The sequence below is a fragment of the Panulirus ornatus genome, chromosome 29, assembly GCF_036320965.1.
Source record: "Panulirus ornatus isolate Po-2019 chromosome 29, ASM3632096v1, whole genome shotgun sequence".
NCBI lineage: Eukaryota > Metazoa > Arthropoda > Malacostraca > Decapoda > Palinuridae > Panulirus > Panulirus ornatus.
Genome location: NC_092252.1, coordinates 7,737,549 through 7,763,741, shown reverse-complemented (window position 1 = coordinate 7,763,741; position 26,193 = coordinate 7,737,549). Strand labels below are relative to the sequence as shown.

At 47.2% G+C, this 26,193-nt stretch overlaps 1 protein-coding gene across 8 annotated transcripts in view; it reads right to left on the bottom strand.

Moving 5' to 3' along the window:
• The window catches only part of Rbp6 (RNA-binding protein 6), a 1,275,347-nt gene that overhangs the window by 190,729 nt on the left and 1,058,425 nt on the right, over positions 1-26,193 (bottom strand). For all 8 annotated transcript variants that reach the window (XM_071679107.1, XM_071679104.1, XM_071679103.1 and 5 more), the window contains exon 8: positions 22,453-22,535. In XM_071679107.1, the coding sequence (XP_071535208.1) occupies positions 22,453-22,535 (83 nt within the window). The remainder of the gene's footprint in view (positions 1-22,452; positions 22,536-26,193) is intronic.

The window sequence follows — 26,193 nt, the reverse complement described above, 5'->3', positions numbered from 1 at the left end:
TATACATATATATATATATATATATATATATATATATATACATATATATATATATATATATATATATATATATATATATATATATATATATATACATATATATATATATATATATATATATATATATATATATATATATATATATATATATATATATATATATATGGGAATGAATAAAGGCAGACAGTATGAATTATGTACATGTGTATATATGTATATGTCTGTGTGTGTATATATATGTATACGTTGAGATGTATAGGTATATATATTTGCGTGTGTGGACGTGTATGTATATACATGTGTATGTGGGTGGGTTGGGCCATTCTTTCGTCTGTTTCCTTGCGCTACCTCGCTAACGCGGGAGACAGCGACAAAGCAAAATAAATATAATATATATATATATATATATATATATATATATATATATATATATATACATATATATATATATATATAAACCTGTTTAAACCAAGAAACAAACAAATAAAAAACTGACCACACCTAATACATCAGAACCACAGGGTCATATAACCACGACCATTCCAATATGACCCCAACACCGAACAGACATATCTATAGTTCTAAAAGGAGCAAACACACACACACACACACACACACACACACATTGCCCATCACCTTGAAAACATCCAAGAAACCAGAGTCTGAAAACAACCCTTTCTCCCATTCCCTCGCCCCCTTTCCTTTATCCAAAACTGACCCATTTTCCCCTCTCCCCCTCCCCCCTCCCTTACCATCAATAACGCAACCTTTCATTTTCTATTTCATCCGAGAGAGAGAGAGAGAGAGAGAGAGAGAGAGAGAGAGAGAGAGAGAGAGAGAGAGAGAGAGAGAGAGAGAGAGAGAGAGAGAGAGGCCTAGCTGATGTATGACGTGAGGGGGAGGGGGGAAGGGGGAGGTGGGGGGACACAGAGAGCGCCGCCCGTCAAGGGGAAGTGCGCTCCAAACTGCTGACAACGGCGCGGCCTGATTAATGACGCGCCGGCAACCCGCACAGTACCGAAGCGCCCATGAATTTTAATGGCAATTGTGGCAACCAGATTTGTTTGGTGGTGGTGGTGGGAGTGGGTGGGGTGGGATGGATGGATGGAAGGGTATAGGGGGGGTGGGGTAGCTTGCCGTCGGATTGAACTGGCATTCAATTCTGATATATATATATATATATATATATATATATATATATATATATATATATATATATATATATATATATATATATATATATATTCCTATGAGTCCACGGGGAAAATGAAACACGAAAAGTTCCCCAAGTGCACTTTCGTGTAATAATCACATCATCAGGGGAGACACAAGAGAGAAATATAACAGTCAGTTGATATACATCGAAGAGACGAAGCTAGGACGCCATTTGGTAAACATGTTATATATATATATATATATATATATATATATATATATATATATATATATATATATATATATATATATATATATATATATATATATATATATTTAATCACCTAACTCCTTTGACCACGTGTAGGTTAAATTTTCGACACAACTATACACATTATCTCACACAAAGCGTCTAAAAAAAAATCCCGAATGTCAAACAAAATATTTTATCACCACTGAATTTCAAAGCAACATCCTGATCACACACACACACACACACACACACACACACACACACACACACACACACACACACACAAACATACACACACACACACACACACACACACACACACACACACACACACACACACACACACACACACTAACTCACCAAACACTTTACATACATCTGTCAACAAAATGTACATCGTTATTTGTACGTGTGTGTGTGAATGTACATACCTATTCATATACATCGTCATTTGTGTGTGTGTGTGTGTGTGTGTGTGTGTGTGTGTGTGTGTGTGTATGAATGTATATACATATTCATATAACTTCGTACCCTTAACCTTGGCGGAATGTACATTTACTACGCAATATATACACATCTCTCCCTCATTTTCGACAAACATTTACACCAGCTGCATATTTTACAGTAACCGGTAAACATCCATTTTATGCACCTGATTTACTAATGCAAATATTTACACACACACACACACACACACACACAGGAACCCGGATCTACTACGCATCCCATTTCGCGCAGGGCAAATCGTGGCGTGACCTGTGTACAGACGGCCTTGAGAAGATAATTTACGAGTACTGGTGTGTGTGTGTGTGTGTGTGTGTGTGTGTGTGTGTGTGTGTTTACGTAAACAGAACGGCAAGGTAAAAGAAAAAAAAAACTATAAATATCAAAAGGTTTACGAAAGACATGGTACAGATTTATGAGGAAATTTACGAAAAGCCTTCATAAAAAAAAGTAATTTAACAACAAAATTTCTCGGAGCATCAGTAAAAGCAATGAGTAAAGTATTAGGAAGGCGAGACGGTCAACTGTAACAGTCTTCAACGCCACACTATTTTCACCACAGCGTTTACGGAGCACCTCCCATCACACACACACACACCACAGTCTTTGGAGGAGGGAGTTCACACAGGGGACCGTCATGCCACAATCTTCACATCACCTCGTCCACATCACTCACGGCAGCGGCCAGATGCCTCAAAACCACCTCAAGAATCTCTACGGCATGAGGGGAACGGCGGCAGACCCGTCCTCCTCTTCCTCCTCCTCGCGAAAGCCCTCAGCGCCGCTACGGCGTCTCCAGACCTTTACGCCGGGAAATGTGTTTTGAGAATGGCACGATGCACTCACACCTGCCCGTGGCATGTGTGAGACACTTTGATCCCTCAGGAAGACACGCTTGCTGCCTCTGAAGTCACTCTTACGTAGGTGCAAATACCGTACTAGAAACTGATTCAGAAAAAGTAAACAAAATAAAATGGTACTGCTCCAACGAAGGGTCTGGGACCAGAAGGAAGTATACGACTCGATCCTGCACATAATTCTACTGACTGGAGTACGAAGGATCTCAATGCCTTCGGCGGGATTAAGCCCCGTCGGGTGCTGCTAACCATCACAGGGTGGAGGTGGGTGTCATGGAAGATTCCATTATCATAAGGGGCTACGGGTCGTGAAGTGACCCTCCCCCCCCCCCTTCACATGGTATACAAGGGCGGACAGTTTTAATTGGTCGGGCCCTACGAGTGTAGACCTCTCTCCCTGTACTGAAGGAGCAAAGAGGAGTTAGTCGCGCAAGAGTATTAACACTGTCTTCACACCGAAGTCTTCCAGAAACATTAACCTCCTCTCCTGTGAGGCGCTCCTCCCCTCCTTCGGAGATAGGTCGCCACGACCGACCATACACCCTGAGGGACCTGATCCCCAAAGGCCCTCTCCCCCCTCCTCATGCCTGCCCGGCTTGCATCCCTCCCTGTGAAGTCATGCGCTGCAAACAAGACCAGGTCATCGGCGACGCATTCCAACCAAACCAAACCAACCCCCTCCCTCCCCGCCACATTCTGCCCCACTAAAATTAACCGCGTGTCATTCTATCATGCTGTCCGGGTAAAGCTGACCTACCCGGGGACCCCTCTTGCCGTTCTGGCGCTTCGATAGACTATCTATCATTCCCCAGGGTGCACTAGCCAACACCTCCCCTCCACACACACACACACACACACACACACACACAGATCAGACTAATATATATGTGTATAGAAGGACCCATCTTATGAGGTTCCTACAGGATCGAAGCTGCGCTACGATAAGTAGCGGGGAAACAAACGATGGCCTCCATTCTTTTTTTTGGAACGAGGAGTCCCTCGACGTGACTGAACACCCCTCCGTCCACAGACAAGTGACGGCAGCATGATCAGCTGATATCCAAAGGGCCTGGGACGTTAGATCTATCGCTCAATATCTAAGGACTTTAAGGCATACTCATCAACCCACCATCTCACTATGACCCTACTGACATGGACACTATCGTAACAACCGAGTAACACCCGCACTTGTCATATTAACAAGCTACGTATTCCCCATAGACCCACCTATTAACCTAACCTTTTCAACCCCATGGTACCCCTCTTCCCTCTCCTGCCTTGAACACACCCATCCCTCCCAACACACACACACACACACCCTCCCCAACCCACCCTCCTTAGCCCGACCGCCACCATATATCAAAGCAGTGATAAGCCAGGATGAAAATGGATGTTGCCGGCCACTTAGCTAAATTAAAATATCCCAGTGTGCCAACCACTAACGCTTAGGTTTATCAAGTCGTGGGGGGGAGGAGGCTGACCAACCCCGAACGGTAATTGCGTGGAGCTCTTGTTTAATTCGCCCGTCTGTTACTGTAGTTGTGATTGATTTAATTACCTAGTTACACCAATTAATCCGCCGGCTCTATAATTGGCTAGTTGATAGTTGGCGCGGGTCGTTGCGAGGGGGGAACAAGTGTGTGGCCGGCGAGGTGATGGCATCCGTGTGTGTGTGTGTGTGTGTAAGTTACCGTTCCTCGGAAGGAGTTGTGGTATGAGGTGTCGCAGACAAGAGTCATTCCTCCCTCCCTCCCTTTAGGGTAGACGTGGCCGAAAGGATCACTCCCTTTCCTTCTTTGATCACACACACAAACACACACTCAGATGAAACACTTCATCAAGCCGAGAATCATTCACTCCAAACAATTCTGCAACTGTTAAAAACCCCCGGACGCAATTATGCGTCGAGGAACACCGGGGCAAAACAGAGTGGGTGGATGTTTTCCGTATCTGGCGAAGGGCAGACTTGACGGTCCGTGACTAATGCTATTTTTTCCTCTGCCTCTACAACCAAGTATTGTGGCTTCCACAATACCTGCGAAACGACATGTTGTATTCTACCACGTCCTGCATGGCCAGGTTGTATTCTACCACATCCTGCATGACCAGGTTGTATTCTACCACATCCTGCATGACCAGGTTGTATTCTACCACATCCTGCATGGCCAGGTTGTATTCTACCACATCCTGCATGGCCAGGTTGTATTCTACCACATCCTGCATGGCCGGGTTGTACTTTTCTTTCTTGCACCTTGTGTCATGCAGAAATCGTGCGTTTTGAACGCCACAGACTCCAAGAAGCATCTCCATTTCCAGTGAGTCACGAGGTAACCAAGTCCAACCCTGTAAACATGGACTCGAACTTAGCGCCATGACGGGACACACACAGCCACACACACACACACACACACACACACACACACACACACACACAGCTTGTTGATGGGGGAAAACACTTCGCCCCCCGAATGCCCGTCACTTGACGGAACCCTACCCCACTCCACCCCTTCGGACGCTGCTGTGGCCTCCGTCGAACGGCACGCAGGGAGTCGTGAATGGACGACGGGCGTGAGCCAAGACTGCCACGTCCACTGTCCTCTTGAAGCCGCCAGTAAGAGGGACCGAATGGGACCAGGAGGTCAGAAGACCCTGCATACATACACGTGACCAGGAAGGTTTAGAGGCGCTGATGCCCGGACCACTCCGTACAATGAGGGTACAATATGGCAGACCAATAAAAAAAAAATGAAAAAAAAAAGAGTAACAAATGGAGGGGAAACTATTCAAAAATAATACCATTAAAATGCATGAGTAAACGAAGTGGAAAAATAAGACTCTAAGAATGAGAGCAGGAAAAAATAAAATACAAGAATGTACGCGGAATAAACGAGAGAATAGTACGAATAAAAGACTCGACCAAAGGCGTACACTCACACACACACACACATCACACGAACACACCACAAACAGGTCACTGGAGCAGGACAGCAGGCCATGTAAATAAAAGTGTGAAGAATGGTTTGCCCTGACTCCAGGCCTTAAACTGCCTCCTATCTTTCTCTAAACCGCCCATCAGGGATGTCAGCGCCAAGCTTGCATCCACCAGCTGAAGCGTCTTTGACACACTTCTTCGGACGTTCAAAGATTATATGATCTTACGACCCTACACCACAACACCCTCCCCTCCCTCACCCCACTATGTATATGCATGTGTCAACAGTAGGTAAAAAGGCAGCCAGTGATGACAGAGGGGGGCACACACGTCTTGGGGATGAGACACCATCTTGCGGGGCCCTGCACGGGGGAAATACCACGGTAACTCAACGGGTGGGACATCTGAAGGAAGTGAGAGCGAAACACGAAAGAAAAAATTATGGGCATTTAATACAACGCATGTATATATAAATACTGTCTACTGAAACTACGTGCATTCGAGAACAATGAGTCTGGCTACTAATTAAAGACCCAGTGTGCATGTTGGAACTAGAGGAATGCATAATACGTGTACTAGTGAAATGCATGCAAGAAAAGGAAGAAATTATAACGAAGAACTAAAGTAATTCCTAAGCGAATGGAAAGTGCGAATAAACACTAGTGAAACACACATATTCTAAAGATATGGATGCAGGAGAGTAAATGACCACATACAATAAGGCCTTCAGTACACCATAATACAATCAAGAAGTTCTTAATCTCAAATAAATTTCGTGTCATGAAAAAAAAGCTTATATATAGATTCATCCAAAGAACAGCTCTCTATCTTACTGACAGACCAGCTTCCAGGCTTATCCAAAGAACCAGCTCTCTCTCTGTCTCGCCCAAAGAACGATTTCCAGTCTTATATTCGAAGACAGCATCCGGATCGTACCCACAAAACAGCTTCCAGTTCATCTTCAGACGGTTTCTAGTCTGATCCAGCGCGGGTCGCAACCGTCATCACTCCTTCAGCACCCACTGGCGTGTCCTCCTCAAGCCTCCTCCCACCTCCAGGTGGACTATTCAAATTAGCCTCATCAAAATATCGTAATGAAATGATCTGTGTCAATATCGTAGCATATCTCTATCCATCCAACGATATTCGGAGGTAACTCCTACCCCCTCTGTGCCTTCTTTTGCGTCTCCCGTCTTATAAGACCTTATTTCCTTTTGAAATAATGTTGCCGAGGTTATTAATTCCTCCTGCTCTCGTTTCTTTCATTCATCTGTACTCTGGGAAACGAGGAGGAGTTCGTCATCCACACAAGAGGACTGGCTGGAATAAGAGCTCCTCCATCTTGCACGCCTCCCGCACATTCCAGATTTAACTTCCAGGAAGCCATTCACCGTATCATGGTTCTTCATTCCAGGCAACTTCAAGCTCTCCTTCCCGGTAATGCCTTGCACCCGCTCTACGATTTCGCACTGCTAACTTTCCACCCCCAACCCCAACCCAACCCCACCGTTCCAACGGCTAAATTTCCCACAGTCATTATTTACGCTAATGTGTCAATTGACTTCCTCCCATTAAGGACAAAATCTCTGGCTTCTACTTGTATTTACAGAGTGAGCTTGCTAGAGCAGGGAAGGACAACTAAAGGTTAGACTCTAAAGCAATGACTTGCAAGGACAAATTCAAACTCTCTCTCTCTCTCTCTCTCTCTCTCTCTCTCTCTCTCTCTCTCTCTCTCTCTCTCTCTCTCTCCTACCTCCACGGTTCATGGGTTGTCGCTCTCCTTCGATCTCCTCACCTTCAACTGCTGTCTTACCCAACCACATAAACGCACCTACCTCCTCCTCCTCCTCCTCAATCACCCTCCAACCACCTCTCCTCCTGTAACAGCAGCCGGCCCTCCCATACCCCTCTACTCTACTTCCTCCTCCCTTATCCACTGTCTTCAACCCCATTCATCCATCCCTCTCCTAAACCCCTCCACCACCTAGTACTGTCCACCTGCCGATCATTCTCTCTCACGACTTCCCCTTTACCTATCTCCACTTATCCCAGACACTATTCAGGTCCCACATACTTCACCATCATCTTCCACAGTCATCATCATCCCTATCATCAGAACTAATCTCCACGACCTCCTATCACAGCCCTCACCAACCTCCCTCCCTCCCATTCGCTCCTCCTTGCCCTATACCCGCCTCTCATCAACCCCTTCTTTACCCTCCCCTGCCGTCACCTCTCCGTTTACCCCTTCCCTGACCCCATATCCCCCCTTACTCTCAACCCTTTCCCTTATCCCTTCCCTCCCCCCTAAGCTTATACCCCTGAGTGATGCTACTCCTTTTCCCATCCCCCACTCCCCCAGCCTGACTCCCTCCCTCCCCACATCATCATCATCAGCACCTGGCACTCTCCCAGACACCAAGCATCCCAGCCCATGCCAAAATGCCACCCCAGGTACCCGCCACACACTCTACCCATCCTCTACGCACTCTAGTGGTCTCCCCACACCTACCCACCACACACTCTACCCCCGTCTCTAAGCACGCTAGTAGTCTTCACACACACACACACACACACACACACATCACATACCCGTCACGCACTCTTAACAGTCTCCACACAACCATGAGGGACCCGCCACGCACTCTACCCCTCTCTAAGCCCTCTTGACAGTCTCCAAACAGTCACCAGATACCCGAGACGCACTCTGTCCCTACCACATACTCTAGCAGTCCCCACAGACACACAAGGTGCCCGCCACACACTCAGTTATTCCCCCACATACCCACCAAGTACCCCATGCCCCATACACACACACACACACACACACACATCAGGCGCCCGCCATACACTCCGACATTCTCCACACATCCTACAAGGTACCAGGTCGAATACAATCCCCGCCTCTCCAAATCCACCTCTGGGGCGATGTATTCCCCACAGACAACGACACCACATGTATAATCCACAAACACACACACACACACACACACACACACACACACACACGCTAGCATCACCATGAAATACAACACGCCACTGTGCTCCATAATTCAGGTTATATCATTACCAGATGATAGTACAAATCAGTGGTGAGGGGCATACGACGCGTTGTACACCTCTGATGTACTACGCGCTTCAACGAAAGCCAAGATGTGTACACCGATCATACGTCATTCTGCTCGATACAGCGACATCCGGGTTAACAAAAGTTAACTGTAAACACAAATGTTTACAGAAGTTAACTGTAAACACAAATGTTTACAGAAGTTAACTGTAAACAAATATGTTTATTGAAGTTAACTGTAAACACAAATGTTTACAGAAGTTAACTGTAAACACAAATGTTTACAGAAGTTAACTGTAAACACAAATGTTTACAGAAGTTAACTGTAAACACAAATGTTTACAGAAGTTACCTGTAAACACAAATGTTTACAGAAGTTAACTGTAAACACAAATGTTTACAGCACACTAGTTTCAGCTGAATTCATTCGCCTGACGTCTCATGTTATCTCTTCCATCCTTTCCGTGACTTATATCCTCCCTTTCCCACATCCCTCCTACCCATCATCCACCCCTCCTTACCATCTCCCCTTCCCCTATCATCATCCCATTCCCACAAGTGTATCCCCATTCATCAATCTCTACTTACCCATTCCATTTCCCGCCACTCCCTTTCCACTGTCACCCCTGGCTTGCTCATTTTTTTTTTTCCCGCCACACCTTTCCCTTTTCCATCGCCCCATCTCTCCACCGCCTTTTCACCTTACCCTTACCCGCTACTCTCCCTCAGCTCCACGTCTTCTCCATGGGGCAACAGATGGCCACACAGTACAAAGAACCACCTTACCTGTGCTCTTCTTCGCTACAGCTCTCCACCACAGAACAGAGAACAGCCCTTTTTTGTTCTCCTTGATCTCCTTCCGCTGCGGACAAAGAACACCAGAGACGCCCCACTCCGTTAGGATGACAATCCCAGGCCACTGCACGCAACCATGAGCACTAAGGTGGGTGGGGGGCCCCCTTTGGTTAATCACCGGTCACTAACGACCCAATACGAGTGACGAGTCACGTGATGAATGCTAAACGAGTCAACAGCGGGGGTGAGGTGGTGTCAACGAGTTCGTGAAAGCTTCGTTCGCCCACTACATATAATCGACTTAATATTCTTTTCCTTTTCTTTCTTTTTACTCTTGGCAAGATTACCGCGTCTAACTTGTCTGTTCGCGTACGCACAAGCCCATACATCTCACCTGTCGAGTGTTCCTTGTCTCGGCTGAAGGATGAGCACGAGAGAACCATGAAACGAACCGTGTGAATACCCTGCCCGGGAGTCGAACCGGTGTACGCGTAGCGAGTGGCTTGACTTACTACCAGGCTAAGACTCAAGATCAGCGTTGCCATCCGCGTCCTGCATGACGCGCACCAGATACCACCAGTATTACCAATGTTACTCCTGTGTTTTGTTAATGTTCCTTGTATTGCTTTATCTTCATTTGGGTTAACATTAGCATAATTCCCCGTGCATCCTTCCACGTTATTTAACGTTATTAAATATAATTCCTTGCGTCTCATTCTGTGTTATCATTCCTAACCTTCCACGTCTTGCAGAAACTGTGACTACGTATCTATAGCGAAGGATTATTACGAAAGGAAGCACTCTCTTAAACGGAAAGTTTATATATATATATATATATATATATATATATATATATATATATATATATATATATATATATATATTGAGCACGTCAGGCGAGCCCGTGTGGGGAATTAAAGGTACCTGGCAACCACAATCCAAAACAAATGACAACTTGGCAACTTATCGCCTAAAAAAACACACACGAAAACTTGGCAACCCACCACCCACAACAAACAGGTACTTGGCAACCACAACAGACAGGTACTTGGCAACCAACTACCCACAGGGGTACTTGGCAACCCACAACTGACAGGTACTTGGCAACCCACTTCCCACGACATACAGGTACTTGGCAACCCACTACCCACTGGGGTACTTGGCAACCACAACAGACAGGTACTTGGCAACCCACTACCCACTGGGGTACTTGGCAACCACAACAGACAGGTACTTGGCAACCCACTACCCACTGGGGTACTTGGCAACCACAACAGACAGGTACTTGGCAACCCACTACCCACGGGGGTACTTGGCAACCCACAACTGACAGGTACTTGGCAACCCACTTCCCACGACATACAGGTACTTGGCAACCCACTACCCACTGGGGTACTTGGCAACCACAACAGACAGGTACTTGGCAACCCACTACCCACTGGGGTACTTGGCAACCACAACAGACAGGTACTTGGCAACCCACTACCCACAGGGGTACTTCGCAACCCACAACAGACAGGTACTTGGCAACCCACTTCCCACGACATACAGGTACTTGGCAACCCACTACCCACTGGGGTACTTGGCAACCACAACAGACAGGTACTTGGCAACCCACTACCCACAGGGGTACTTGGCAACCCACAACAGACAGGTACTTGGCAACCCACTTCCCACGACATACAGGTACTTGGCAACCCACTACCCACTGGGGTACTTGGCAACCACAACAGACAGGTACTTGGCAACCCACTACCCACTGGGGTACTTGGCAACCCACTACCCACTGGGGTACTTGGCAACCACAACAGACAGGTACTTGGCAACCCACTACCCACTGGGGTACTTGGCAACCCACCGCCCAAAACAAACACATAACTTGGCAACCCACCATCCACAACAACCGGGGTACTTGGCATCCCACAACAGACCAGTTCAGTGAAATTTACTGATGATTTAAGGACACGTAAAGACAAGGTCATTAAAGCAAATTCTCTTTGATTAGACAAAGCAAATAAAACTCCTCTCTTTCTTTGCCTTGGGCAGATATCAACAACATAACCGAAAAAACCCGGCTCCGTGTAAGAGGCGCAAACACAACGGCCGAGGGGAGATAAACAAAGATGTGACGCAACACAAAGTTAACTAATAGTTTGAAACACAATGTAATACAGCCACACCAGAGGAGGGGGGAGGTGGGGGTGTGTAAAAGGGGCAACACCACCTCAAGGTTACTCTGTCCACACCGTAAACGTCAATTAACTTTCACGTAATAAAACCTTTAAAGAAGAAAGAAGGAGAAAAAAAAAGAAAAATAATTAAGGAAAACACTAAGGGGTCGCCACAAGGGCGTCCCTCGCCTCTTGGCGTTCTTAAAAAACGGTTCCGAATGTTAAAACTGAGGCGGTTAAAGAAAAAAAAAAAGAATAATAATGTTAAACTGGAGAGGGTGTGGCTTTTAACCACGGGGGGGGGGGGGGGTGAGGGGTGGGGTGGGAGGTGATGCCTGGGGTTGCGTCAGTCTCCTCGTTATGAACCTGATTTAACGAGCGGAATATGCAGATACGGGTCGCGCTCCGGATACTGGGTCAGAAGGCGGGGTTTTAAGCGACCACCACAGCGGTAGGACCTCAGGGAGACATTCAAGAGACGTCCAAAGTCTCTCGTTATCTCTTGACTGCAGTCTACGTATGTCTCTCGCTGATATATACGCCCGCGCGCGTGCGCGAAAGAGAGAGAGAGACATTGGGATTGATGGAAGCGAAATCGTCTATCGTCGGAATGCGTTGATCAAGAGAGACCCACGCGACTCCGTGAGAGACTAGCGTCTCGCGAGACTGCAACGACACAAGGTGGGACATGATGGCGAGACCATGTGGATCCGAGAGACTTCGTAAGTCCTCTGAGGAGACCACGAGAATAGGAGAGACGTCTGCATCCCTCACGAGACACCATGTAAACAGGAGAGACTGCACGAGACACCACGTAAATAGGAGAAACACTGCACGAGACACCATGTAAACAGGAGAGACTGCACGAGACACCATGTAGATAGGAGAGACTGCACGAGACACCATGTAAACAGGAGAGACTGCACGAGACACCATGTAAACAGGAGAAAGACTGCACGAGACACCACGTAAATAGGAGAGACTCTGCACCTCTTACGAGAGACCACTGTGACTCCACGGGATAGACTTTGCATGAAGTGTATGGAGCCCCCCCCAACCACTCACCCCTCAACACCACCACCGAGGGAAGGGGGAAAGGGGGGGGGGGGGAGACGAAAGTTGGTATTTTTCAGCAAAACATTCGAAATAAACCAACGTACCTCCGAGAGAGAGAGAGAGAGAGAGAGAGAGAGAGAGAGAGAGAGAGAGAGAGAGAGAGAGAGAGAGAGAGAGAGAGAGAGAAGAGAAAAGTCAGCAGTTTAATTAAAGCAGCGATATCATCCTCACACTGGCTGGGGGGGAGGGGGAGAAGGAGAGGTGGTGGGAGAGAGAGAGAGAGAGAGAGAGAGAGAGAGAGAGAGAGAGAGAGAGAGAGAGAGAGAGAGAGAGAGAGAGAGAGAGAGAGAGAGAGAGAGTTATAAAGATAATAATTAAATCACGTAACCCTTTTCTTCACACCTGGCTTGACTCTCGCCCCCGCCTGTGAGTCAGGATACACACACACACACCCACACACACACACACGAGAGTCTGATCTCCGGTGATGGCGTATATACCAACAATATACGCACCGAAACACTCGACATGCAACAGTAACAATAATGTGGACGCCGCGTAGAAACCTTTCCCAGGTGTCAGAGGTAGTGTTAAAGTCTTTAGAAGTACAATGAGGTCGGGTTAAAGGTCCCTCCTGAGGGGTGTGGTTGTGTCAACTGAGCGCGTGTACAAGGTCTAACAACAGGTCTAAAGACGAGGCTACTAAAAGGAACCTAACCTTAAGTCAACAACAGGTCTTAAAAGTCTAAAGAAAAAAAGCCTCAGCCAGTATGTAGCCCAAGTCTACAACACGTCTGCTGCGTCTACAACACGTCTGCTGCGTCTATAACACGTCTGCTGCGTCTACAACACGTCTGCTGCGTCTACAACACGTCTACTGCGTCTACAACACGTCTGCTGCGTCTACAACACGTCTGCTGCGTCTACTACACGTCTGTTGCGTCTACTACACGTCTGCTGCGTCTACAACACGTCTGCTGCGACTACAACACGTCTATCGCGTCTAAAACACATCTGCTGCGTCTATAACACGTCTGCTGCGTCTACAACACGTCTGCTGCACCTACAACACGTCCACTGCGTCTCAACACGTCTGTGCGTCTACAACACGTCTGCTGCGTCTACAACACGTCTGCTGCGTCTACAACACGTCTGCTGCGTGTGTGAGTGGTCCTCCTCAAGTCTTTATTCCAGTCCAGGAAGGGACGCCCTCAACACAAAGACGGATGACGGAGGAGCTTCCAGGAAGCGATGTCTCCCAACCGACCCCCCCACCCAAGGATGAGGAAGGGGGTTCCGTAAGCACAGGAGGCGCGGGAAGGCGTCGCGCCCTCCACATTCAGGAGGGAAGGAGGTGGTTCCAGGGGGTGGTCGGTCTAGGAGTCCAAGGGGGGCGAGACGTTCTCCATATCCAGGAGGGCAGGTGGTGGTTCCAGCGGGTTGTCTAGGAACTGCAGGAAGCGACGCCCTCCATATTCAGGAGGGAAGGAGGTGGTTCCAGGGGGGTGGTCGGCCCGAGGAGGAGTCCAGGAGGTGACGTCCTCAATACCCAGGATGAAGGAGGAGGCCAAGCGTGCACGTTGCACGGCTCCTCTCCCCCCTGCGAGACACGCTCACCCTGGTAAAAATAGACGCCAGGTAGCTCGCTCACGACTGGTGGGGTGACTCCTGGGGGCCCCGAGTGGAAGAGGAGGGGAAGGGGACGGGAAGGGAGCGGAGGGAAGGGGCAGGAAGGAAGGTGTGGAGAAAGGGTAGGAAGAGAGGTGTGGAGAAAGGTAGGAAGAAGATGAGGGATTGGGCAGGATGGGAAGGGGCAAGGGAGATGCGCAGCGGTAGCGGGATGAGACAGGAAGGGAGGGGTGGGAAGGGACAGGGAGGGAAGGGGAGGGAAGGGACAGGGGAGGTGAGAGGATAGGAAGGGATACATGGAAAGGGGCAGGAAGGGGAGGGAAGCAAGGAGATAAGGGAGGGAGGTGACGGTGGGGAAATATATGGAAGGGGAGGAGAAAAGATGTAAAGAGAATGGGAAAAGACAACCAGAAGAGGAGAGAGAGAGAGAGAGAGAGAGAGAGAGAGAGAGAGAGAGAGAGAGAGAGAGAGAGAGAGAGAGAGAGAGAGAGGATATAGAGGTAAATTATGGCAACATATGAAATGGGAGGGAAGGCCAGATGGACGGGAGACAGAAATGCAGTAAACAGGAGGACGAAGCAACAGGGGAATACGTACAACAGGTAAGAAGCAACGAGGTGACGAGACGACAACAGATAAACACATAACAGACATGAGGAAAAGAAAAACACGAACAAAACACCAAAAGCGAAAGACAAAATGACAGAAAAGCAGAAAGAAAAATGCGGACGAAAGAGGAAGAAGGAAGAGTAGGACTTGGAACAACGGGCGGTCGAGGAAGCAACAGAGTGGAGAGAGAAGTGGATACAGCAGACGACCAGAGGAAGGGACGGACATTATCGGGGGAAGAATATGCAAACAAACAAACAAACAAACAAAATCAGTTCCTTATCTCACTGGGAATATCGGGCGGGGAGACACAGGGCGTGGAGCGGAGACAACGGGGAGAGGAAGGTAAACACGAAGGAGGGAGGATGTATGGTGGGTGAGGGGGAAGATATAAAGTGGGGGGAGAGTAGGTATATAGGGGAGGGAATGTATATTTGAGAATATATATATATAGGGGAGGGAATGTATATTTGAGAATGTATACATAGAAGGGGAGGGAAAATATACTGTAAGGGAGAATATACATAGTGATTGAGGGTAGATATACAGAGGGAGCATATACTTATACAGTGGGTGGGGAAAAATGGACAAGGAGGGAGTGTGCATATGTATATATATATATATATATATATATATATATATATATATATATATATATATATATATATAGTGATGGAGGAAAGATATATAGTCAAGGTGAGACGATTCATACCGGGGAAGTGAAGACAAATCGTGGGGGACGGAAGACAGAGAGAGGCTGAGGAAGGACAGACACACTATGAGAGAAGACATAGTGTGAGGGAAGGAAGATGTATATACCATGAGGGACGATATAAATACACGGGGGGGGCGACATGAGTGAGGCAGGAGGCTCGACCTGCCCCTGCAACCTGAGCACACAGCTGCACACACACCCCAACACACATCACAACACATCATGACCTGTGGGTCCCCACGACCGGCGGACTTGGCCACCTTCGTGGGCGCTGCAGGAGCCTCGTGAAGGAAGGCGAGGCAGTTGGGGGGGGGGGGGGAGAGATAAAAGAGAGACAAGAGACACACTGGTGAGAAAACATCAGGGGGTGCGAGGGGGTAGGAAGGAGGGGTGTTTCTTATTTTGTGAAGGGGATTTCTATACAGACGACACTGGAAGGGGTACTGGAGTGGCTGTATGGGGAAGGGGGAAAGAGGAGAGGGGGAGGGAGGAGGGAGGAGGAGCAGGAAGGAAGATGACGGGTGGTCGAGAGAGAGAGAGAGAGAGAGAGAGAGAGAGAGAGAGAGAGAGAGAGAGAGAGGAGAGAGAGAGAGAGAGAGAGAGAGAGAGAGAGTACAACAACTAGCGGATCAACTCGAAAGCGGGAACAAGTTTAGGAATTAGTTAGGCTGGAGAGAGAACATGACAGTTTGGGGACAAGTTAGCCAGGAAGATTAGGGACGCTCCCTGGACTGGGAGGAGTCAGGGACGCTCCCTGGACTGGGAGGAGTCAGGGACGCTCCCCGGACTGGGAGGAGTCAGGGACGCTCCCTGGACTGGGAGGAGTCAGGGACGCTCCCTGGACTGGGAGGAGTCAGGGACGCTACCTGGACTGGGAGGAGTCAGGGACGCCCCTTGGACTGGGAGGAGTCGTGGACATCCCCTGGACTGGGAGGAGTCAGGGACGCCCCTTGGACTGGGAGGAGTCAGGGACGCTCCCCGGACTGGGAGGAGTCAGGGACGCTCCCTGGACTGGGAGGAGTCAGGGACGCCCCTTGGACTGGGAGGAGTCGTGGACATCCCCTGGACTGGGAGGAGTCAGGGACGCTCCCCGGACTGGAAGGAGTCAGGGACGCCCCTTGGACTGGGAGGAGTCAGGGACGCCCCTTGGACTGGGAGGAGTCGTGGAAACCTAGGTACCCCACCTATCGACCAGCCCCGAGGGCAAGGTGAACGCCTGGGTTGGGTGTGGGCCAACTGCCAAGTCCAGCATTCGAACCAACGCGAGCGCGTCTTTAAACACTTGGCGATGAACAACACTGCTATGTTTTCCACAGTATCACCACAATCTCACTTTAAATAACGGAAATAATGCTCTTTATCCGTAATAACGCCTTGAGCACGAAAGCATCGTTATACCATACTTGAGGACAATAGCCCGGCCTCTGGTCTGGTCAAAGGCCAGGCCATTTAATAGCCCAGAGGTCTGTGTACAATCATGCTCAAAACCGTACTTCCCCAGCATTGTTAAAAAGCCCCAGGACCAACACGGCCGCCACCAACCTCCCCCCCCCCAAAAAAAAACAAGTCTCCCGAGTATTTAGTAATAAGCGTCTGTTTGCAAAATCCCCGGCTAATCACCACATCAAAAACAACGCTAAGAATTCGCACTGTGTCACACTTTTTAAAGCGTTAGTTAAAACCTATTACCGTGTTTGTCTCAGAGAGAGAGAGAGAGAGAGAGAGAGAGAGAGAGAGAGAGAGAGAGAGAGAGAGAGAGAGAGAGAGAGGAGCAAGCGTAAATACCAGAAGATAAAAAGGAGGAAAACAGCGCCAGAATTCAAGGTGCAATACTAGTTTGCTGAGCGGAGGGAGGAAGGTAACGAGACAGCCGGTGATAGGCGGCCGGGGCCGGCGGAGGATTACCATGATTGCTCTCAAACGACGCTAACGACTCTCCGCCTTTGTTAACCGTGTTCAATTATCCATATCTCTTTCCAAGAAGAGATTAAATCATAATGAAAGATACTTAATGTCCCTCTGGTTCCCGAAAGCGACTGGAGACTGATATCCCAATCTAAGAACTTCTCGGAAAACGGGTTCAAAGCCTGACCGTTTCGCGCCAAAAATATACGAAACCAAAATCCCGCCAGGGGGGAATTCTAACCAAAAAATCCGCGGATAAAATAAAACAAACCCCGCTGGCAAGTTATTTAACGGGAGATAACGAATGCACGAGGTTATAATCTGATAAAGGGTACTCAATAAATCATTTTCTTTCACTAGGCGCCATTTGCGCAGGGGGATGGAGGAAGGGGAAGGAGGGGGTGTGGAGTATTGATAATGGCTGGGGAAGCCAGGAGTCTTTCGCGCGACGCGGTGTCTTAAATCATTCTCTTAAACGGTCTGTCATGGGCGGCCATGAAACCATCATGCACAGGTTCTCATGAGGATCTGCCTAGCTACCCAGCTACGACCATTGTTTTTTGAAGCCTCAGTCTCTCGAGTCACGACTGTACGACCCTAAGGGTACGATCGTACGACCCTTGAGCACGACCCTAAGGGTACGATCGTACGACCCTTGAGCACGACTTAAGGGCACGATCGTATGACCCTTCAGCACGACTTAAGGGTGCGATCGTACGACCCTTGAGCACGAACTAAGGGCACGATCGTACGATCCTTGAGCACGGCCCTAAGGGTACGATCATACGACCCTTGGGCACGACTGTGCGACCCTTGGGTACGACGGTACAACACTGACTAACGGGTGTCTAGGCCTAGCTTCGTAAGGGTCAGGTCAGAGGTCAAAACCATCATACCAATAGGTCATATCGTCGTGCTTCTCCCCACACAGTTCCTCCCCAACTCGCCCGAATCATTACTCCCCACCGAATCCTTACCCTCCCCCCACACACCATCCAACCTCACCTTAAATGATATCTCCCCACCCTTCCTTCTCCTATTCTCCCAGCCATGTGCCTCTCTGCCTCCCTTCCCATCCCCACCCTTGCTCCATCTTCCTCCTTTTCCAGTACTTCCTCCCTGTCCCTTTCCCTCTCAATGACCCACTCCCACTCCTGTGTCACGCCTTCCCTTCCATCTCCATCTTTCCCCTCCGCCTCCTCCTCTTCCTCCTTTCCATCCTCTTTTCCACCTCCCTGAGGTTCTCCCTCCCTGGGAACACATACTTGGGACGCTACTCTAACCATTAAATCATCTTCAAATATTTGACCAAAGGAATACAGCAAAGGCGCTTCCTCCTCGGGTCTCGAGGTATTCCAGACACACTTGTGGTGCGCACTACTGGCTGGGCGAGGTGAGGGGGCCCTGGGAGGAAGGATAAGGGCCCTGGGAGGAAGGTTAAGGGCTCTGGGAGGAAGGCTAAGTGCCCTGGGGAGGAAGGCAAGGGCCCTGAGACGTTGGGTGGGCAAAGGCGCTGAGAGGAGGATGAGAAAGCTAGGGGGGGAAGGTAAGGGCGCTGAGAGGAAAAGGGTACTGGGAAGGAAGGTAAGGGTGATGGGAAGGGTGTACTAGGAAGGTAAGGGCAGGTGGTAAAGGGGTCATAAGGGGAAAAGGGAGGAGATGTGGGAAGTAAGGGGGCTCCGAACGCCCTTACTTCCCACAACACCCTCTCCAACCCCCCCACCAATCACCCTCCCCTCCAACGACCAACACTTCCCCTCCCTCACCACCCTCGACAGAGGCAGTGTGCTTGCAGAAGCCAGGCCCTCCCAGATACAGAGGGAGGAGTGCCGGCAGCTACACACACACACACACACACACACACACACACATATACCCCTTTTACCTATCACCTCTTTAACTCCCTCCCTCTCCCCTATCTCCCCAGTGGGGAGGGAAAAGCGGAGGTAGAAGAGGGGAGGCGAGAAGGGGAGGGAGGCAGATGGGAGGCCCCCGAGACCATATTGGGTGTCTTCCTGATACCCTCCCTCCCTCCCTCCCTCCATCCCTCCCCATATACCAGTGCCCATATCTCTCCCTTTGAGCGGTGCTCCCTTTTAGGTAACCTCCCCCCCCCCCCCTAATCTATCAAGGGCGGGCCGATGGCTGGCATTACTGCGGTGGACCGATATTGTGCAGAGAGAGAGAGAGAGAGAGAGAGAGAGAGAGAGAGAGAGAGAGAGAGAGAGAGAGAGAGAGAGAGAGAGAGAGAGAGAGAAGAAACAATTAATCACTGGAATCCAGATATTTTTTTGGGGGGAGGGCAATCGACTTGCGTCATCCACATTTGCGAACGCGCGACGCAATCTATACGGGGGAGGAGGAGGAGGAGGTGGGAGCGGATCACCACGTAAAATACGTCATTCGTTTACTCTCTTTAATATGCGTATCGTCAGCACTGAAGAACAAAAAAATATATATATAATATATATACATATATAAATAATAATGATAATAATAATTGTAATAATAATAATAATAATAATAATAATAATAATAATAATAATAATAACAACAATGAAAATCCGGATACGTAGGAAACCGACTGTACGTGCGCCAACGCGCGGGCAATATCCGTATAAAAAAAAAAAAAAAAAACACGAGGAAATCAACAAAATTCTCATTTTCTTTTTTTTTTTTTTTAGTTTGTCGGCTTTAAATCTGTCCACACGACTGACTATGTGATGAGACAGTATCTATCTATCTATCTATCTATCTATCTATATATATATATATATATATATATATATATATATATATATATATATATATATATATATGGTAGCAATGCAGAGGGGTAGACTAAAATTTTTTAACAAAGTAGATCAGGGGACTCTACCGCTGAGGGGATGGGAGGGGAGGGGGGGAGAAATTAAAAACAAACATCTGGGAGGGAGAGGGGAAAAAGGGGGAGGGGAAAAAGGGGGGGAGGAGCTAAGAACATTAAATCATGGAATATAAATGAGCTTATTACTTTAATATAATCCCCTCACTAAATCATTTAAGTGCTTATTTCTGAATGGGATTCTGAAAAAAAAAAAATAATAATAACACATCAAAAACCCCACTATATGAAAATAGCCAACGTTTACGATAACAAAAGTAGGGGGGGGGGGCATTTATCTGTTGCACGACCCTGTTTAAATCATGGGCCTCTGTATAATAACGGGAATAACGGGTTTAAAAGGGGCCTACAACCACAGCCCTATCCGGCAGTCTGTTAACAGTATCTCCCATACTAAAACCAACAGTGACTATCAATACAAATTTTCAAGTAAAACTGGACTTCACAAATATTCTTTTTTTTTTCTGTTTCTTCCATTTGTCATATGAATTATCCTCCTCAAACAATCTGCCTTTCCTTGTACCATAAAGATCAACTGGATATCAAACTTAAAAACGTTTCGTTCCCCTTTTCTTATCTTAACTGTCCATATATATATATATATATATATATATATATATATATATATATATATATATATATATATTTACATGTTTACCAAATGGCGTCCTAGCTTCGTCTCTTCGATGTATATCAACTGACTGTTATATTTCTCTCTTGTGCCTCCCCTGATGATGTGATTATTACACGAAAGTGCACTTGGGAACTTTTCGTGTTTCATTTTCCCCGTGGACTCATAGGAATATATATATATATATATATATATATATATATATATATATATATATATATATATATACCCTTCGCTTCTGGTGGTATCTTTAACAGCGAGCAAACCGCGTAACAAATAAATAGAATCGTACGTTTTCTATTCTCTGCACAATTGGCTATATTTACATTTTCCTTGTAATCTACACCGAGCAATGTGGGCTTGTTCGTTATGTGCTGAAGCGTCATTCCCCTGTTATCTTTCGTATTCTGGTTTCTGTGTTACGCGTTCTCTAATTCCCGTGTTCTCATTCAGACCTCGGTTTCTTCTTCCCTGTTATCTTTCGCATTTTGGTTTCTGTTACGTGTTCTCATTCAGACCTCGGTTTCTTCTTCCCTATCATCTTTCGTATTCTGGTTTCTGAGTTACGTTTTCTCTAATTCCAGTGTTCTCATTCACACCTCGGTTGGTTCTGCCCTGTTATCTTTCGCATTTTGGTTTCTGTGTTACGTGTTCTCTAATTCCCGTGTTCTCATTCACATCTCGGTTTCTTCTTCCCTGTTATCTTTCGCATTTTGGTTTCTGTGTTACGTGTTCTCTAATTCCCGTGGTCTCATTCACACCTCGGTTTCTGTCGTGTCCCCCCCCCTGTCACTCGCCAAGACCCATCATATTCTTAATCACACTCACCATCATGATCTAAAACCAAGCCTTCACTATCATCACCTGAGCCACAGTACACCAATCCCCCCCTTCAGTTATCCCCTTCCCTCCCCATCACCTCACTATCATCATGCTCACCCACACTATCACAATCACCCATCACTATTGTACAACTCACTATCACCGGTGAAAATCAACACTACAGAAAAAAAAATATATATATATATACATTAGCATGATCAACATGACAGTTAATACAACAATAATAATAATAATAATAAAAAAATAATCACGAACAATAAAATAATAAAAATCTCTATACACATTAGCATCACTATGATCATTACTACTACCACCATCACAGTAATCACTATCGCCGTGTCACTATCACCATTTATCATCATCACCATCAACTTCCCATACCATCACCTTCACCATTAGGGTCACCATCACCACCCCATCACTATCACCATCACCATCGTACTCACCATCTTGTTGTTGATCTCGTGAAAGTGAATTTCGCATACTTTGTCCACAACGTCTTCACTTTCGAAGGTCACGAAGCCGAAGCCTGGAATGAAAATGACGAACGTGAGTCTCACCGTCTGGTAAGAAATAGAAAAAGAAATCAACAGAAAATGGGGAAACAGAGCCTACTTTCGTGTTCGTGTTTCCACAATACTGAAAAATAAATCAGTTCCCCATGCTGAAGAATAAAAAATACTTGATAAATACAGAAAAGACATATAAATACATTCAAACGAAGACAGTAAATAATATAATTTCTTTATCAAAACGGAATACGTCAAAGTTCATGTATCACCATAGAATTAATCCAATACAAGCACCAACCCACATTCCAGCTTTCTCTCGTGAGGTAAAATTCAGGGGTGACGATGCTAAAAATAAAATCCTCAATTATATACAAAAACTCAAATACATGAAGGAGTAAAATAATGTTACTTTGGATAGACAGATAGACAGACAGACAGACATATATAAAAATAGATGGATGGATAGATACATGCATATACACAAGTCAGGTACGTCTTCCTAAAAATATACATTATACATATCTACGAAATCTACAGAGTCTACTCGTAAAAGAATACCTCCTATCCAGCCATTTCACCCCCCCTCCTGCCCGTTCGTGATGAACCCATCCAGCTTCGGTTTCACGAACGCTAGGGACACACACACACACACACACACACACACCGTCCTCCATTACCCCCACCAATGGAGCCACCGTGAGGCCCAAACCTAATTTCTCAGACGTTGTGCTCTGCTCACTTAACCTCCACACGACCGAGTTCCCTATTTCTATATTCTCTCTTCTTCCTCACTTTGTCGTCTCTCTTCGCCCTCCCACTTCCTCTGGCCTATACCTTCCCATCCTTCTACCCTTCCACATTCCGAAGAAAATGGGGGAAAAAACGGGGTAGGGGTAACTACGCTGCTACGAAAAGCCAATGACTATCAGGCGAATACTCTAAGAAGTCAACTGGGGCGGTTCATCACAAGGGCGTGATCCTGCGACGCCACACGGGCGACTTCGACGACTCCCCCGTCGCCCCTGCCGTACGTTCACACGGAGTCTTTATTTATCTTATTACGTTCCTGCGAAGGAGGGAAGATGATCATTCTTCCGTCGGCCTCTCCCTCCCACACCTGATTCAGCGAATTTTCTTACGTCCCGTCGCTACGAATGTCAAAAAAAAAAAAACGTCACGATAATTTGACTTCGCATGAGCTTGCTTTCGCGCGTCTCGAGCAGACAGCAGCCAGCTCTTAACCGCTAGAGAGGAGGCACTGGAAAGCCAACCTCAAGCGCATATCACACAAGACCCGTTCTCTAAATAGTCCTTAAATATCAAAGGCCAGGTGACACGTCACAGCGTTCGACGGAGCGATTACGGTGAGTGGTCTTCCATGTTCGACCTTCGACGAGAGATTTCGGACTCCTAAGTACATTGCTTTAAAACATCGACCTCCCCACCCCTTGCATAACCAAAATCGACCTCCCCCCTTGCATAACCAAAATCGACCTCCCCCCCTTGCATAACCAAAATTGACCTCTCCCCCCCGCCTCACCAAAATCGATCTTTCACTTCACAACACCAATAATTTCTATTTACTTCCTTTCCGAAAAAGGGGCCTTAAAGAGAGTACTTTGAACACACAAACACACACAACTATCATCAGCCAACCTCTGCGCTTTCTGGGAAGAAAGAAACACACATACAGACAGACAGACACACATGACTACAACACCCATCCCCCTTCCATGCAAGTGTGGGTTAAAAATAAAAAATAAAATATATAAGGTTAAAAGAAGGAGTTTCTGAAATTCTTAAGAAGAGTGGCGTTCTGTGCAAGGTCCAGCGATCAAACACACATCCTGGCAAAGAAATGATATCATTCGCTGGATTTGACGGGGGTTATGGGTGGGCGGGTTGGTCTCTGGCCTCGTCTATCTAAGGAGGTAAGGATCTCTGGCCTCGTCTGTTCTAGGAAGGAAGCTCCTCTGGCCTCGTCTGTTCCAGGAGGTAAGGGTCTCTGGCCTCGTCTGTTCCAGAAGGTAAGGGTATCTGGCCTCGTCTGTTCCAGGAGGTAAGGACGTCTGGTCTCGCGTGCCCCTAGAACAAAGGAACTCGAGCATTCTCTATTCCAGGAAGAAAAGACCCTCTGCCTTCGTCTGTTCCAGGAGGCAAGGACCTCTGGCCTCGTCTGCCCCAGGAGGTAAGGACAGCCCCTGGCCTCATACATCCTTGGTGGTTGGGGCCCACTGTTGTAAACTAGAGGCCAAGTGACGTCACGCCAGCCTTCCGCCCCTTCAAGGTGAAAAAACATCCCCTCACTACTTCCCTTAAAAGAAAACGGGTACTTCTCCCTAAAGGTACAGGAACTTTTTTTTTTTTTCCCCAACTCGCCATTTTCCCCTTCAGGCAAGAGCGTTTTTACCCCCAGACTTCCCTAACAGGAAAGGAACATTTATTGCTACTTTCTTCAAGGCCACGTCGGATTCTGAATGTTTCGTGAGAAAAGGCGGTAGATATTTCTCCTCAGTTTACGAGACTTCAGTAATGGCTAAATTGAGATAATCGCAATAAAAATGAAGTTTTATACACACACACACACACAAATATATATATATATATATATATATATATATATATATATATATATATATATATATATATATAAATGAAGACCACAGCATCGTCTCGTCCATGTTGCTGGCAGGACTGGACGCTTCCCGAATTTCACTGGGGAGGGATGAGAAACGTGTTTCTATTTTCAACAAGAGAATTCTTTTTCTTTTTTTTCTTCTCTCCCTATACGGTCTGCGTCTTCTGTCGTCTGCAGTCCTAAACGAACGTCCCATCTCTGTATCTTTTCACACAAGGGGGCGTACGTTTGGTTCGCCAGTAACCTGTGGTGCCGACCGGCGGACGTGGCCAGCTACCCGAGCGCTGCAGGAGGCCCATGGATGGGGATAGAAGGGAGGGACAACAGAGACAGGAAGGATGCTCAGGTCTTGGTAAGTAAGCAAGCTGTGAATGCTGGACGTTTTCCAAAGTCGTATATGAAATATCATGCATTAATCATTTGATTTCTTCAACACGAACAATACAGATGATGATGCCCGTAACTACAAGGCAACATAGGCCCTGATGCCCTTAACTACAAGGCAATATAGGCCCTGATGCCCTTAACTATAAGGCAATATAGGGCCTGATGCCCCTAATGACAAGGCAATACAGGTCCTGATGGCTTTAACAAACAAGCCATTACAGATGCTGACAAAGAGACTAGGCCTTTATACACACACACACACACACACACACACACACACACAAACCCTCGTGATATACCGTCAAACAAACGTTTCCAGAAGGAGTGAGACGGACGTCCAGCCGGCAGAAAAGCTGGGGAAAGTGGGAAGAAACGTGGAACTATGAGAAGAAAACGTGAAGCTGTCGGAGAGGCATCCAAGAGCCTAACGTAAAAAGGCTTGGATCCTGGCGCGCCTCTTCGTGCAGCTCCCGAATTGGAATCGAATCCTTCCGTTGAAAAGGTTCATCAAAGCCCAAAATAGATGTACGTTCTCTTTACAAGCCACCGAGGGAAGGTGTATACCACAGGAGGAGGAGGAGGAGGAGGAGGAGGAGGAGGAGGAGGTAGCTGCTGCTCTCCCAGAGGGGGAGCCTTCTTCAGGAGGGAGA